The sequence below is a fragment of the Petaurus breviceps genome, unplaced genomic scaffold, assembly GCF_028583685.1.
Source record: "Petaurus breviceps papuanus isolate PSGF00001 unplaced genomic scaffold, PetGlider_PUasm1.0 90822, whole genome shotgun sequence".
NCBI lineage: Eukaryota > Metazoa > Chordata > Mammalia > Diprotodontia > Petauridae > Petaurus > Petaurus breviceps.
This window is the reverse complement of record NW_027187351.1, coordinates 8,665,312-8,681,943: the sequence shown is the minus strand read 5'-3', so window position 1 is coordinate 8,681,943 and position 16,632 is coordinate 8,665,312. Positions and strand designations below refer to the sequence as shown.

The following is a 16,632-nucleotide window of genomic DNA, read 5'->3' as shown; positions in this document are numbered from 1 at the left end:
ATTTATTTTCCCTGTTTACCTTCTCATGCTTCCCTTGCTTCTTGTATCTGAATGTCAAATTTTCCATTCAACTCTGGTTTTTTCATCAAGAATGCTTGAAAGTCCTCTATTCCACTGAATTACCATATTTTCCCCTGAAACTTGATACTCAGTTTTGCTGTATAGGTGATTCTTGGTTTTAATCCCAGCTCCTTTGACCTCCAGAATATCATATTCCAAGCCCTTAGATCCCACCTTGTAGAAGCTGCCAGATCCTGAGTCATTCTGATTTTGTTTCCACAATATTCAAATTGTTTCTTCCTGACTACTTGTAATATTTTCTCCTATATCTGGGAACTCTGGAGCCTGGCTGTAATATTCCTAGGAGTTTTCTTTTTGGGATCTTTTCCAGGAAGTAATTGATGGATTCTTTCAACCTCTATTTTGCACTCTGGTTCTAAAACGTCAGGAAAATTTTCCTTGAGAATTTCTTGAAGGATGATTTCTAGGTTCTTTTTTTGATCATGGCTTTCAGATAGTCCAATAATTTTTTAAATTATCTCTCCTGGATCTATTTTCCAGGTCAGTGGTTTTTCCAATGAGATATTTCACATTGCCTTCTATTTTTTCATTTGTTTGGATCTGTTTAATAATATCTTCGTATCTCATAATGTCACTAGCTTCCATTTGCTCCAATCAAATTCTGAAGGAATGATTCTCTTCAGTGAGCTTTTGAGATTCTTTTTCCATCTGGCAAATTTGGCTTTTTAAGGTATTCTTCTCCTCATTGCCTTTTTGAGCCTCTTTTACCATATGAGTTAGTCTATTTTTTAAGGTGTTATTTTCTTCAGTCAGATTGTTGACACTTACTTCATAATTTTCTTGCATGATTCTCATTTCTCTTCCCAATTTTTACTCTACTTCTCTCATTTGATTTTCAAAATGCTTTTAAAGCTCTTCTATGACCTGTAACCAGCTCATATTTTTCTTGGAAGTTCTTTGGTACAGGAGTTCTGCCTCCCTGTATTCCTCCTATTACATGCTTTGATTTTTGTCCCCAAAATAGGAGTGTAAAGTCAGATTGCTGAGCATGCTTTGCTTCCTTTGCTTGCTCATGTTGCCACTCAATTACTTGACTCTTGAGCTTTTTGCCACAGTAGAACTCTGCTACCTGAAACTGGAGCTTTAACCCCAATGCTGGGGTTTTCACAGCTGCTGGAGGTATTAGTTAGGTACCTTCTCTGAAGCCTCCACATGCTCTGGCAAACTGCTCATGCACCCCAGAACCTCCTCACTAGACAGCAATCCAGATCCAAGTAAGTTAAAGCAAGAGCGATTACCCCTCAGACTTGTCCCTTGGTCCCCCTACAATCTGCAGCCCAGGAGCTCTGAAGCAGCCATGAGGCAGGTGCATGCATGGCCTCAGTGCGTCAGCCGCTTCTCACCCCTTCTCACCCAAAGGCCAGACGGCACTTCTGAATTCCCAAGTCCCAAAGTCAACACTTCACTGACCTCTCACTTTGTCCTTAGTTTCTATGGGTTGATAATTCTGGAAATCACCACTGCTGTTGGTGATCTGAAATCCCTCCAGCTGGTGGCTTGTCAGGCCGGCCCTGAGGCTAAAACCTCTGGCTCATATGAGACTGGCATCGGCTTCCAGAGCACTGTGCTGGCCCCTTCCTGCCAGCCTGCTGGGATCTTCTCAGTGTAAGGTTAGCTTCTCTTTATCATTTTGTTGATTCTGTAGCTCCAAAGTTTGTCTAGAGTAATTTTTCACATGAATTGGAGGAGGTGGGGGCCGGAGCTGCATGGAAGTCCTGCTTCTACTTCACCATCATGACTCTGCCCCCTAGAACTTTCTTTTTAAAAATTCTGTAATGAATTTTAATCTTTTAAAGTTTTCCAGAATCTTCAGTTTGTATAGTTTTGCCTTTCTTAATTGAATAGCTGCACAAAATTTATAACTTCCTATGACTGAGGTTTACCCCCTTACCATTGCTGGCTATAAATCGAGGCATGTAGGGCACTTTCTGGGTACTTTTGACTTTGCAAATCTTGCCCCCTCCCTCCTCCCGCCACTGCCTTTTAGAACAACTATCTGCAGCAATTGCATAGCTAAGGGATTCTTGGTGACATTTTAGTTTCAAAAGGTCATATAGGCTATTTTCCACCAAAGGTGTATATCAGGATTCTTTTTTTTAATTTGTGCTATATTTGAAGTCCTTGAAAATTTACAATTATCAGTAGAAAATACCCATGGTGGAGAAGGGGAATGCTTATAATAGTGCATGTTGTTAGCTTGTGGGGAAACATGGAGATGTAACTCCAAATTATGCTCCTCTGTCACTAGAAATCCTAGACAGGCCTTAGGGAGCAGTCATTAACAGTGAACAAGGAGATTTTTCTTGATTTCTACCCTTAGTTTCCTCATTAGATTAATGCAATTAATTATTGACAAATTAGAAAATGACTATCATAATAGATGATGTCATCTTGTTGAGAGGCAGTATAAATAGATAACAGAATATTGAACATAGTTTTGAGACACCTGTATTAAAATGCCACCTTTCACTGTAACTAGCTATGTGACCATGAGCAAATCATATCTTTGAGCAAGGATTACTAGAACCAGGTCCAACCATTGAGAAGCTATTGTTAAATTTTCAGGGGTATCATCACAACTTGTATATCAACATGTGCTACAAATCAGGACTTGAGTTATAGTTTTGTTGGTTGTTTACTCTTAGCAAAGTGGTACAGAAATGTTAATGCATATTAATCTTATAAGCATGTCCTTTCTGGACAGCTGACTATTAAATCCCGACCAGCATATCCCTGCCTTGGTTTCTTTAAGCATAAAATGAAAATGGTAATATTATTTTTACTATATATTTCAGGGTTTCTGTGAGGCTCAAAGGAAGTAATATACAAAGACTTATAGAAATGTTTATTATTATCATTATCATTATTACTACTAAATAATACTGAAAAGTTAAGGTTTTTCATGAAATCCCAATAAGACAAAACCATTACCTTCATGGTCAAGCAGTATTAAAAAAACAAACAAACAACATCTCAGTCTAAAATTTAAATGTTTCTTTAAATTAACACAAGACCATAGAATCATAGACTCAGAGTTGGAAGGGTCATGGTAGAAGTACACATTAAGTCCTCAGCAATTAGGATCACAGAACACATACTTAGGGTTGGAAAGAACCAGACTGATCATCTAGGTCCAATTCTTCATTTTATAGATAAGGAAAATGAGTCCCAGAGAGGTTGAATCACTTTTCCCCCAGAATTAAATAGCTAGTAAGAGGAAGGTTCAGTTAGGTGGTACAGTTATTAGAGTGGGGCCTGGAGTCAGGAAGACTCATCTTCCTGAGTTCAAATTTGACCTCTGACACTTACTAGTTGTGTGAGTCACTTAACCCACTTTTCCTCAGTTTTCTCATCTGTGAAATCAGTTGGAGAAGGAAAAAAAAACTACTCTGGTATCTTTGCCAAGAAAACCCCAAATGGGGTCACAAAGAGTAGGACAAGACTGAAAACAATTAAATAACTACAAGAAGAAACTGAAGCAGGATTTAAATCCAGATCCTCAAACACCAAATCCAGCATGATCTTGATAGGGCAATGATGGATGTAATTTCTTAATGTCCAAACACAGAACTCACTTCCAAGGAGCACAAAACCTTCAACTATTTCTAAAGACCATTCTCCCAATTTTCCTTTTGGGCAAGTTACCAATAGGGTTGACCAGAAGCAATTACATTAGATAGGTCCTAATCTTTTATCTTTTACCTCCACCCAAAATATACTTTTTGTTCATCCCCATATCACGTTCATTGGCAGGGATAAAAGGCACTGGGCTTCCTTTGCTCTGTAGTGTTCATACCAGACAGTCAAAGGAGGCAATGTGGTAAAAGGTAATGAATGCCAGAGTTGGAATTAGGAGGAAATGGGATTGAATCCTATTTTTTGTAATAACTGTGTTACTATGAACAAGTTTGTTACCATCTCTCAGTCTTGGTTTCCTCATCTATAATAATAATAATATTAACAATCTCTTTCACAGGTTGTTGTCATAAAGTTAAAATAGGATCATAGAGGATCATAGATCTGGAACTAGAAGTGAGATCAGACTCCACCTTGACCAACTCCCCTATTATAGAGATGGAAAACTGAAGCCAAGGGAGATAAAATGACTGACCCAAGCAGATATAGGTTTAAACATCAGAGGTGGGATTTAAAACCAGGTTCTCTGATTCAAGAGCCAATGTTCTTTCTGCTGTTAATGCTGCCTCATAAAGACCTTTACTCCACTAAGAGTACTATAGAAAACACTACCACTAGTATCATTGTTATTATTATCACTTTATCTAGCACTTGTTACCTTTTCCCTTCTCTGGGACATATCTGTCTTAACTACCACAAAATGTCTCAGAATCAGCTTCTGCTGTGTCACCCTGCCCCCCTCCCCCAATACACACACACACACACACACACTCAATAAATTCCATTGACTCCCCATCATCTGCAGAATCAAGTACAACATTTTCTCTTTGTCATTCAAAGTTCTTTATAACTTAACTTCTCCTACACTACACATCCTATCAAGTACTCTTTGATTCAGTGACACTGGTATCCTATCTATTCCATGAAAAAGCCATTTATGTTTCTGGGTTCTGTGTATTTTTTTTTTCTGACTGTCCTTCATACCTAGAATGTTCTTCCCTCCTTGTCTCCACGTCCTTGATTTTCCTGGCTTCATTTTAGTCCCAACTAAATTCCCATCTTCTACAGGAAGTCTCCCAACTTTGGTTAATTCTCATGCCCTCTCTCTATTAATTATACCCTACTTATCTTGTATATAGTTTGTTTATACATATTTGTTGTCTTATTGTCTCCTCCACTATATTGTTAGCTCTTTGAGAATTGGGACAATCTTTTGCCTCTTTTTGTATCTTCGGCATTTAGCACAATGCTTTATGAAGAATAGATGCTTAACAAATGCTTATTGACTGGCTTAATTTGGATATTTGAACTGGAAGGAACATCAGGACTTATCCAGTCTGATCTCTCTTTTGATAGTTGATAAAAAGGACAACCAAATGGGATGACTCTGTTTCCCTCAGGATACTGAATTTTCACCCACTGGCTTGTTATATCTTTTCTGAAAATCATATTTGTAATTTCCATGACCACTTCAACTTCTTATAACCCATGTACCAACCAGGTGGCTAGAAATGGGGTGATGAATTCATATATTAGGATGCTTGTGGGCTGAAAATTACATATTTGTTATATTGCTTTTTTATTTATTTTGTTAAATATTTCCCAATTACATTTTAATCTAGTTCTTTGAAAGCGTTGGTGGTGGGGGTATTGTGTTTGATACCTCCGTACTAGTGCTTCTGCTAGGGAAACTTTAAAAAGACACTTTAGTGGTGTTCAAACAAACAACAAAATGGAACCTTACCTGCAAGTAAGGGATCACTTTGCAGAGGGATTGTCCAAAGAACCAAGTCTCTGTGATATCCACCACCAGTGTTGCTGGAAGGCAAGTAATGGTCACAAGCACATCTGCCAGGGAAAGATTCACGATGAAGTAGTTGGTGACAGTCCTCATGTGATGGTTCTTCCACACTGCAACACAAACTGATTTTGAAAGAGAAATAAGCAGGGTCTCAGAAATTAGTCAGCCCATGAAAAAGCTTTGCTAAGCTATTTAGTTTTTCACCGACAGGGAAATATCCTAATGGGAAAGTAAAGATGATTAAAGTTGATGTCATCTTTCTGCAGAAGTGGCCAATCAGGCAGCTGAATACAATTTAAAATGAATGTGTTTCACCCATGAGGAGTTTCCAAGAGGAAAAGACAACTAGAATCATCCATCTTGTATTGTGGAAAACCTGTTAATCCAGTTGTCTGTGACTCCATCTCTTAATAGTAGCAGCCGTGAAATTGGCTCATACCCAAACTCCAAAAAAGTGCAGCATAGAATACAGTTTATTCACCCAGAGAATTGAAGGACATGGAAGTGAGTAGAATAGGAGTCCCAGAAAACCTCCACTTTCCCTCTTCTTTACTACTCTGGTCGTTTTGGCACCATGACTTGGTTGGATTTTATCATTTAAAATTTTCTTCACACTCACATTTAGACTTCTCTCACTTGCTCCTACCTTTGGAAATTGTCCTGACTGTTCATTGAAATGTAGCCCCTCCTACTGTTCTCTAGTTCCCCTAGGTATTTGTTTATTCAAAAAGTTACATAATCCTTGGCATTTGAATGAAGGTTCCTTAGATAATTTCAATTAGTTAACGGGAGATAGTTTGAGAAAGGATAAAGTACTGGACTCTGGACACAGTCCAAAAGGCCTTGGTTGAAATCCTGCCTCATATACTAACTAGGTGGTGCTGGACCTTGGGAAGGGGAAAGCAGTCCTATGCTAGACAAAGGGCATTAACCCGATGTATGTCTGTATCATAGTGTCAGGATCCTGGTCCCTCCAAAGCAGAACTGTGACTCTGGACAATTAGGGGCCTTAAGACCAAGTGTGTTGTTAATTCTGTTATTTTCCAATTGTCTCTGACTCTTCATGACCCGATTAGGGGTTTTCTTGGCAAAGACACTGGAGTGTCATTTCCTTCTCTAGGTCATCCAACTAGGCCAGATATATTTACCTTCTTCTTCCCTCTTCTCAGCCTCAGTTTCCTCCTAGTAAGATGGAGATAACAATACAAAAGGCATTTATCTCACAAGATTGTGAGAGTCAAGAGATGGTATATATGAAGTGCTTTGAAAACCTTAGCGGGCCATATAAATATGAGTAGCTATAATAATAACAATACTACTACTCCAACTATTGCTACTACTGATGATAACGATGGTGATTCTCATTATGGCTATTAATGGATTTTTAGCTATGTTACTATTTGGATTTTGTCTGTCAATACTATGGCATGGCTATTATCTGCATAGCTTAAATGAAGCAATTCCTGGTGATTAGGACAGAAAACCTTAATAATGAATCTAAGGGGGAGAATAGAAGGCTAACCAGGAAGTCATGAAGATCAGGATTCAAGTCCTGTATCTAATATGTACAATCTGTGTAACCCTAAGCAAGTGACTTAAACTCTCAGTAGACCCTAGTGCCTTCCTAAGGCTATAAGTTGCAAAGGGGGTCCTGCTTTGTGCTTGACAGAAATCATATGCGCATTCTAAAATCATTTCAAAAGAAGCTAAAGAAATAATATTACAAATTGTTTTTCGAGTCTTTTATAAAACTGAAAATAGTGACAACTTTACTCTTTATCAAGATTTTTATTTATTAAAACACTATTTTTCCAACTATTGAAGCTCATCTCTCCCTTCAGGTCCTATCAAATGCCTACCAAAGGATGTTTGAATTTCTGGAACTTGATTTTAGGGGATTTCACACCTGATTTGAGACTTTAGCAGCACAGTTCTTAAAACTCAGTCAAGCTCAATAAATAGAGAATGATAGGTTTTGAATTTGAAAATTGTGATTTGGCCAGTGTTATTTTTTTTAGCAAAACTCTCTCTCTCTCTCTCTCTCTCTCTCTCTCTCTCTCTCTCTCTCTCTCTCTCTTTCTGTCTCTCTCTCTCTCTCTCCTCTTTCTCTTCTCTCTCTCTCCCCTCTCTCTCCTCTTCACACTACAGGATGCATGATTAAGTCAGTGCCATATAGGTCACAGCCGGCTAGAAAATGAACAGCATTATTTCCAGTCAAAGCTTGTCATTATTCATGTTCAGGTTTCATACTTTCAGTCAACAAATGGCTCAGACTGTTCAGACTGTCCTTGTCCTAGACAAGATAACAGGACATCCTTTTAAAACATACTTTTACCTAACTTTTTAAGTTGGTTCAGTTCTAACCTATCACTTATAGCATCTAAGGCGTGTTTTGTGTACATGGTGTAGACAGATGGAAGGGTGACATACATAGTTCTATACTAGATATGAGGCATTAATCTGTACCATGGTGCCATGATATAGACCCCTTTGTTATTCAGTCATTTCAGTCATATCCATTTCTTTGTGACTCCATTTGCGATTTTCTTGGCAAAGATACTGGAGTGGTTTGCCATTTCCTTCTCTAGCTCATTTTCCAGATGAGAAAACTGAGGCAAACAAGACTAAGTGATTTGCCCAGGGTCACATAGTTAGTAAATGTACGTGGCTGAATTTGAATTCAATTCTTCCTGACTCCAGGTCTGGCTCTCTCTCCACTGCTCGACTTAGATGCCCTTACCTAGGTAAAATTGACTCTGGAAAAACAAAAGCCTTATGACCGACTACTGCAGATATATTTATCACCTGAGTAGTGTCCCCATCTGGTAGTACCCATCAGGGACTCAATGAGTATTCTCATCTCTCTCTCCATTAAATCCTCATTTCAGCAAAGGAGTAAATCATTCACACTGCTTCACTGAGAAGAAATACTAAGGAGTACTGATTAGAAAGAGAGGGCAGGCACTGACTACATGTGTGACAGGGTAATAGTTGATTCATCTATAATTTTATTATTATTATTATCATTGGATAAAGGTTGCATTAGATGGTGACTAAATTCCCTTATTGCTGTGGAGCTACGTGTGACCTCCTGATGTCCATCTAAACAATGATGTTAGCATATCTATATATGGGTATAAGAGGGTATAAGAAACATGGACTTAGAGCTACAATGACCCTTAAAAAGCCACTCAGTCCAACCTGTTCCCCCAAGTTAAAGTAGAGGAAACTGAGGCAGAGAAGTAAAATGACTTGCCAGGGATCAAACAACTTGTAATTATCTGAAGCAGGATTTAAACTTAGACCTTTCTAATTCCAAAATTCCACCCACTCTTCCACACTGCCTCAGAACAAAGACCCAACTGTTCTTTGGCTCAAAGCATGTGAAGGGCAACGCCAAGGCTTGAGGAGGTAGCAGTGATGTCCTTATTTGACTCCGTAGGAATGAGAAGTAACTCAGTGATGTCTAAGTGGATGTGCCTTTGCCTATATTCCCTCAACCTGTCCTTGCCAGCTACACATTAAGGATTCAGAGAACTTATCCTCTTCCACTGAAGGCAAAACGAGAAAGAAACACTTTCTTTGCAGTGCCCATATTGATCTCCTCTTTTGGTACTCCTTCCTCTATTTTTGTCATTATCTCTCCTTCCAGGGGCCCAGAGATTCAGAAGTGTATCTTCCAGTCTGGGCAGACTCATCTTCTACTGGACCTTTTCCAATTTCCCCTCCTACCTCCTACCACATGAAAATGTGTCTGTCCTGTATATGGTTTTCCCCAGGTCTCTGCTTTCTCTTAAGTACAGTAAATAATTCATATTGTAATATTCAAGATGTGCTAGTGCATTTATCAGGGATCAATTGAAGATACCATCTTTATTTAATGAATAGGAATTTCAGACCTTATGTTAATTAAACCAGCAGGGGAGATTTTAAGGTACAGGATTTGGTCTGCCCTTCAAATCGTACCGAATATGAAACAACCCTTTCTGCTTATATGGAGGAGCAGCCTGCTCCTCACACCAGTTCAGTGGAAAATGATGGGAATCCCAGGGAAGAAGACAAAACCAAAAAACTCCTACATTATATGCAAGAAGGTATAAAAATAGGAATTGATCTTAAGTAGTTCACCTGTTCTTTGCTTAAATGCTCAGTGAATCTGGAAACTGTTAACAAATAGAGAAGTTCTTAGCTACTCAATGGTAAGAGGCACTTAGTGAACTTAGAATGAATATTACTGAAATTAATTAAGACTATTAATTCCCTGGAATATGAAATGATTCCAAATAGCTATAAATTAGTGAAGCCAAATTAATTTAACAAATTTTTATTCAGCATCTGACTGAAAGGCCCAGTACTAAGAGCTAGAGATACATTACAATGAATAACAACCCTACCCTCCAGGAGCTTACCTTCTACTGGAATCAGATTACAAGAAGTTTACCTAACTCACAGGGACATTTCAATGTATCAAATGATGACAAAAGATGATAGCAATAATGGTGAAAATGAATAGAAATTTCAGACCTTATGTTAATTAAACCAGCAGGGGAGATTTTAAAGGACAGGATTTGTTCTGCCCTTCAAATCCTACTGAATATGAAACTACTCTTTCTGCTTAAATGCAGGAGCAGCCTGCTCCTCATGAATATGATTGGCATCATACTGGGAATCCTGCGAGGGATAAATTTATATCTAATTCATTGTTTAAAAACTTCAATAGATGTCTTCTTTCATTAACATTAAATCATATATCGATATACTTCTGTCTCTTGTCAGAAGGGGATTGTGTGTGTATGGAATATGGAATATAGCATAATATGTAATTGATTTGTTAGTTTCTTTTTCTGAAAGACTTTTTTCATTCTATTAAAGATTATAACAAGGAATGAATGCTTTGCTGGGGAGAGTAGAGGGAGAGATGTTTTTAGAAATAAAGGTGGCATAAAATATATATTAAGTTTTGACTTGGGATCACATTGCACTGGAGAATGTCTGCATGAGGGAATTCCCTCTTCCAAAATGGATGAGTACTTTTTCTATAATTTATAGTATTAGAGAGTTGCCTAAAGAATGAAGGAGTTAAGTATAAAAACTGGCACTTGAATTCAAGGCTTCCTGACTCCTGGCATCTGATCAGCTCTCAGATCTACTATATATCCATTAAATCACATTTCCTTTGGGAAACAAAGCAAAACAAAACATGTTTTTAGATAATTGTAAAAGATAGAAATCATTTAATGCTTAATCTCATTCACTAGTCTAAATGTTGAGTGCATATTCCATGACAAAGTCTTTACTTTTCTGCTACCTACTTAATTACAAGTTTACATGAATGCGGCACTAATTGGACAGTTTTAATTATGGAAGAAAGCTCAATACGCAGAATTCCAAAGGAATGCAGTTCCTATTTTTGCCACAAAGAGTCAGCAAAGACCTTTGAAATGTATTGCTTTAGTACTATGGGGAAAAGCATTTAACACAAAATTAATTGCAATGTTTATTACAGTGTGTTAATGAAGAAATTTGATTCAATCATGGGCCAATATTTTCTCAACTAAAATGACCTACAAAAGAGAAAAGAAAATAATCTTGTGGAATTGGATACAGAGAAATGAATGAAAGATTCAAGGTGAAAAGATACACTTTTTCATAAAGAAAAACACAAGACAGCAAAGCATATGTGTACACAGAGGGAAAAAGGCTTAGAAAGAACTCCCATGGTGGAGCTGGCTTGAAAGGACCAAATAGAACCAATCCTCAATTCAATAAGAAAGTAAATACATGGCACATCTAGAATTATCACCAGCTATAGTATTAGAAAAAAGAGAAATCAAAATCATAGGTGCCTTGAAAGAACATCTCATTTAGGGTGGAGTGCAATTCGGGGGGGACAAATCCTGAATGTTAACCCTTTATTTTGATCTCATATTCACCCTTGTGCCATATTCCTTCCATTTCCAGTCCTTTTCAATTTTGCTTCTTAGGATTCTTCTTTCTGTCTCTGTCTCTGTCTTCCCCCTCTGTTTTCCCTGTTCCTATCCACCTTCACTTCCTCCTTCTTTCTGTCCCTTTCTTCTTGGTTTTCTTCTTTCCTTCCTTCACCTATACTAAACATCCTTCCCCTATGGTGTGTAGAGAACTGTGTCCTGCTTTGGAGAACTATAGAGATGAATAACAATTTCTGTACTTAAGGAGTTTAGTCCAGGAGTAATAAGATAACTTGCACATCTAAGGCTCATTTCTGTCGGCCCTCTCTTCCACCCTCATACTAGGCCTAGCAATTTTGCTTTTCCCCATCTCCCTGCCTATCTTACAGAATGAAGAGTGGCATGTAAATGTGCCATTCCTTTCTTCGAGTCTGACAGATGGGACACCACTGTGGCTGGGACGTGTGCCCCCAAAAGTGTCATTTCAAATTAATAGAAAGTAAATTTAGGAGGGAAAAACAAATTAGAAGTATATTGCTCCCACGCATGTGGCAATAGGAAAGTGATGTTCAGTGCATGATTCTTAAAAGGGTTTAAAGACACTAATACCCTCTTTAAAAGTAAATTTGTAGTTTCGTGTGCAATCATCTTACTTATTGTACTATGTTATGTAAATGCTTCTTTTGTTCCATGAAATGAAGAAAAATAAAAATGCTTTTAAAAAAAAGCATTCTTTACTGGCAATCTCATACAACAGAGTCTTATATGTGATGGAAAATTTTGCAGATTATTAAAGGTGTCACTGCTGGGTGGATGTCAATTGAAGAAATGTGCAGAATAATTGAAATACTTCTAAAGATAAGTGCTCTAGGAAAAAAAAATTGGAGAGTAGCAATACAGTGCATATAAATGCTATATACTAATAGCAAGAAGAGGTACTCTGTGTTGAAGAACAATATGAAATCACCCTAAAGGGATACAATCCTCCAAAGGAAATCAATCCTAAAAAAAAATTACTTTCTTGAAAGAGAAAAAAAAAAATTGTAGCTGATTCAAATATTAGGACTCTGGATAAGGATAATCAGGCTTAGATGACCAGTAAGAGACTGGCATCCTTTAAGTAAGAGATCAAAGCATGGACTGATATCAAGGCTCATGGTGTTCAGGAGGGGTGAGAAGGCACTGAACACTGCTGTGCTTGTTATTATTAGGCTTTCACAGACCCTTAGGAGGTGCCCTGAAGGGATGGTTAGTGTGGAGATCATGATGTAGAGCTGTTCTTGGCACCTGAAGTCTGATTACTGAATACAACTAGTAACTAGAAATTCATTTCCATCTTATTCATCCAAGAGAGCCAACATCACTGAAGCCTGAGGCCCTTCATCTGGTGCTGTTTCTCTTACCCTGAAAGTATAATAGCTCATGTTTAGGGATTAGGAGGAGCAGGGGTCATTTATCCTATCAAATGAGGACAATTCAACATTGTTGACCATTTCCTCAACTTCCAAAGCTGTTACTTAAAGCTATAAACCTTTCTATTTCCAAAGTAAAAGACTCTTAGGAGCAGGACTGATAAAAAGTATTTAATCATTCTCGACTCCTCTTCAGCCACTAACTAGTGTGGTCACACCTTTTACCTAACCATCACTCAAAGGTGCTCTACCTTCAAGACTTCTGATTTTTAGTATCATGGATTTAGGGTTTGAGGCAGGTAGATGACACAGTGTATGGAGTGCCTGGGCCTGAAGTCAGACATCTCATTTTCCTGAGTTCAAATTTGGCCTCAGACACTTACTAGCTGTGTGACCCTGGAGGAGTCAGTTCCTCAAATGTAAAATGAGCTGAAAAGGAAATGGCAAACCATGCCAGTATCTTTGCCAAGAAAACCCTAAATGGTGTCATGAAGAGTCATAAATGACTGACAAACAAAAGATTTAGGGTTGAAATTAATCAGAGGATCATAACATTTTTTTTTGTCTGTCATTGGCCCCACTTGGCAGTCTGGTGATGACTATGTACCACTTCTCAGAACAATGTTTTCTGAATTAATATTTGAATGAAATGCTAAATTTTAATTAGAGGTTGATGAAAATAAAGCTGTATTTTTTCCCATCCAAGATCATAGACCCCCTAAAATCTATCAATATTCATGGACTCCACTAAGAATGCTTGATATAATCCATCACCCTCTTTTTTAGAGATGCAAGGACCAATGCTCAAGATTGGGAAAGTAACTTGCCCAAAATTACACAGGTAATAAGGAACAGAAAGATGTAGTTTTAAAATTTAGATCCCTTTAAAATAAATGCAGGCTGGGCAGCTAGGTGGCACAGTGAATAGAGCACTGGCCCTGGATCCAGGAGGACCTGAGTTCAAATCTTGCCTCAGATACTTAACACGCACAAAAAAACCTAAAAAAAAAAAAACAAAAACCCTAGCTGTGTGACCTTGGGCAAGTCACTTAACCCCAACTGCCCTCCAAAAAAAATTAAATCCAGGCCTCCAACCACCACCTTGGCAGGACACCATTGTCATGCTTGTTTTTAGTATAACTTCCTTATTTTTCCACTCCTGCTCAACCTATTCTTCCTCTTCATCATGATGTCTAGCCCTTCTGCAGATTACCTTGAAGAACAAATTATCTTGTTAGCAATATTTACAAAGAGACTAAGAAAGTCTTTAAGGAGGTAGTATGTGGCTGAGTCTTGAGTCAAGATACTGATTTCAAGAGACCAAGGTGAGGATGAAGTACATTCTAGGCATGGGAAAGAGCTTAGCAAATCACAGAACTCTCAGATGGAAAGTTAGTCATCTGATCTGGCTAGAATGAAAACTTTTTGAAGGGGACTAATGTGAAATAAGTCTAGAAAGGGTTACTGGATGTCAGACTATGGAGGGTCAGAAAATGACAGATTGAGAACTCTGAACAACATAGAAGCTACTGTGAGGTAGACTGATTTTAAGGAGCTAAGTAGCTGTTTTGGAAGAGAGTATAAATAAATACACAAAGCAACAACAACTACTTTTATTTTTTAGTGGCTTAAATTATATTTTAATTAAAATTTTAACCACCCTCACAGGGAAGATAAGCAATTCAATATAGCTTGTACATGTCTAGCTATGCAAAGCATTTCCATAGTAGATATATTGTAAAAGACTGACTATATTTCCCTCCCTCCTATCCCACCTCCCACTTATCCTATTCTCTACTTTGATCCTGTCCCTTTTCAAAAGTGGGTGCTTAACAACTACTTTTATTTCCATAAAGTACTCTTCAGAACAAATAAATGACTGAAATAGTAAGCACCTGATGGCAAGTTAAATGAAAGCCAAAACCGACAATGACCTTTTAGCTAATAGGATCGGGCACATTAAACTTGCTGGCACCTAAGCTACAATTAGAAGGAAACACTCACTTTGGAGAAATGTATACATTTCAATTATGAAATCATTATCCAGCTTCTGTTATAAATGAAGATGATATATTTTATGTAGTGTTTTGTGTTTAACAAATGAAATTTCAAAACATATTTCCCTTGACTCAGCTATTTATAGTTTCATGAGCTCAGTAGATGAAAGTTATAAATATTTTTACCTCTCAATGATATTATCAATTTTGGAGCTGATTTGGACTAAAGCCATTTTGAAGGGAATGTGACAGGAGCTTTTTTGAATGGCTACTTGCTAATGAAAACAAATACCTTCTTATCTTTAGTCCCCCGTTTGGCACTGAACAATGCTTTTGGGTTGGATCCTAACCAGTCAGTTTCCCACTGGTATTATAAACCTGTGCAGAGAAGCCTTCTGTACGACATTTCTAGAGAACATATATTTTTATATGTTATATAACATATATATATATATATTTTAGAGAACATTCATTAACTTCTGTTGAATCAGACACAGGTAATATGGAAAGCGATAAAAAGAGAATGGAAGGAATTATATCATATTCACCTTTTCATTCCCTCTATCTACTAGCATAGTCCCTTCTACATATGTGTCTACTGTGTTCTTTAAACTCTTAGAATTGTGTGTATTGTGCCGTGTGTGTGTGTGTGTGTGTGTGTGTGTTGGAAATATCCTTAGAAAATTATCTAATCATCTAGGCCAACCAAGTAATTTTATAATTTAAGTAAACTGAGAAGTAGAGTCAAAATTGTTTGTTCAAGACCACATGATAAATCAGAGGCAAAACCAGGAGCTTCTATCATTTCCTTCCCTCTATGAACATAAACATTGTTACTTTGAAAGAGTCCATGGGAGATGGTTTGCTTTGTATGAGGTATCTATAGAAGTGGGGTAAGACTATATGTCAATCCTACTCTATTTAAATTTCCAAAATAATGCAATCATCAACATGATTGTTTTTGTATCTAAAATCCATTCAGTCCCAAGGAAATGGGAATTAACTGGTTACTCCACTTTGAGAAGTAAAAATATAAAGATTTTATAAATTGCCCATTGACCTCCAAAGTTTCTACAGGAATATGAGGGTTGTCTCTTTGATAGTTCATTGTAGAGAAGGAACGTTAATAAATACAGTGAAAATGCGTTGGTCTTGGAGTCAGAGGACCTAAGTTCACATCTTCCACATATTAGCTCTTTGACCATGGGCAAGTCACCTAACCACTCTAAGCCTTAGTTAATTCATCTGTGAAATGAGAAAATTTGACTAGCTAATGTCAAAAATAGATTCCATCTCTAAATCTATGATCCTATAAATATATGAATGAATCTACATTCTTCTCAATACAGGAATATTTCTGCCACTGGTATATATGGTTACCAGATGATTCTTGTTTATTGTGTCCTTCCATAAAGCTTCCATAGATGATCAATAATATTTTTCACAGGCCTTCTTCTGGATTTATTAATATTTGGGGGGATAACAACATAATACCTTTTTTCATTTAATGCCATTATTGTAAATGCATCTTATTCCTTACTAATTCACTTTTTTCTGGATATATATTACTTGATTTAGCAGCATCAATAAATAAGTTGCTATGACAGGTGAGAGGTAGCCTCTTTCCACCTACTCTCCAACTCTAAGAAATAAGGCCCTGGGACCCCAAAATCCTTTACCACCTAGAGGTTAATGTAATTCAATTAATGTAGACCTTGGAATCAAAAGACCTGGGTTCAAGTTCCAGCTCTGACACTTACAATCTGATACCAAGCAAA

At 37.5% G+C, this 16,632-nt stretch overlaps 1 protein-coding gene across 1 annotated transcript in view; it reads right to left on the bottom strand.

Moving 5' to 3' along the window:
• Positions 1-16,632, bottom strand: part of HCRTR2 (hypocretin receptor 2) — a 206,105-nt gene that overhangs the window by 56,486 nt on the left and 132,987 nt on the right. The window contains exon 2 of the mRNA XM_069070647.1: positions 5,462-5,640. Coding sequence (XP_068926748.1) covers positions 5,462-5,640 — 179 coding nt within the window. The remainder of the gene's footprint in view (positions 1-5,461; positions 5,641-16,632) is intronic.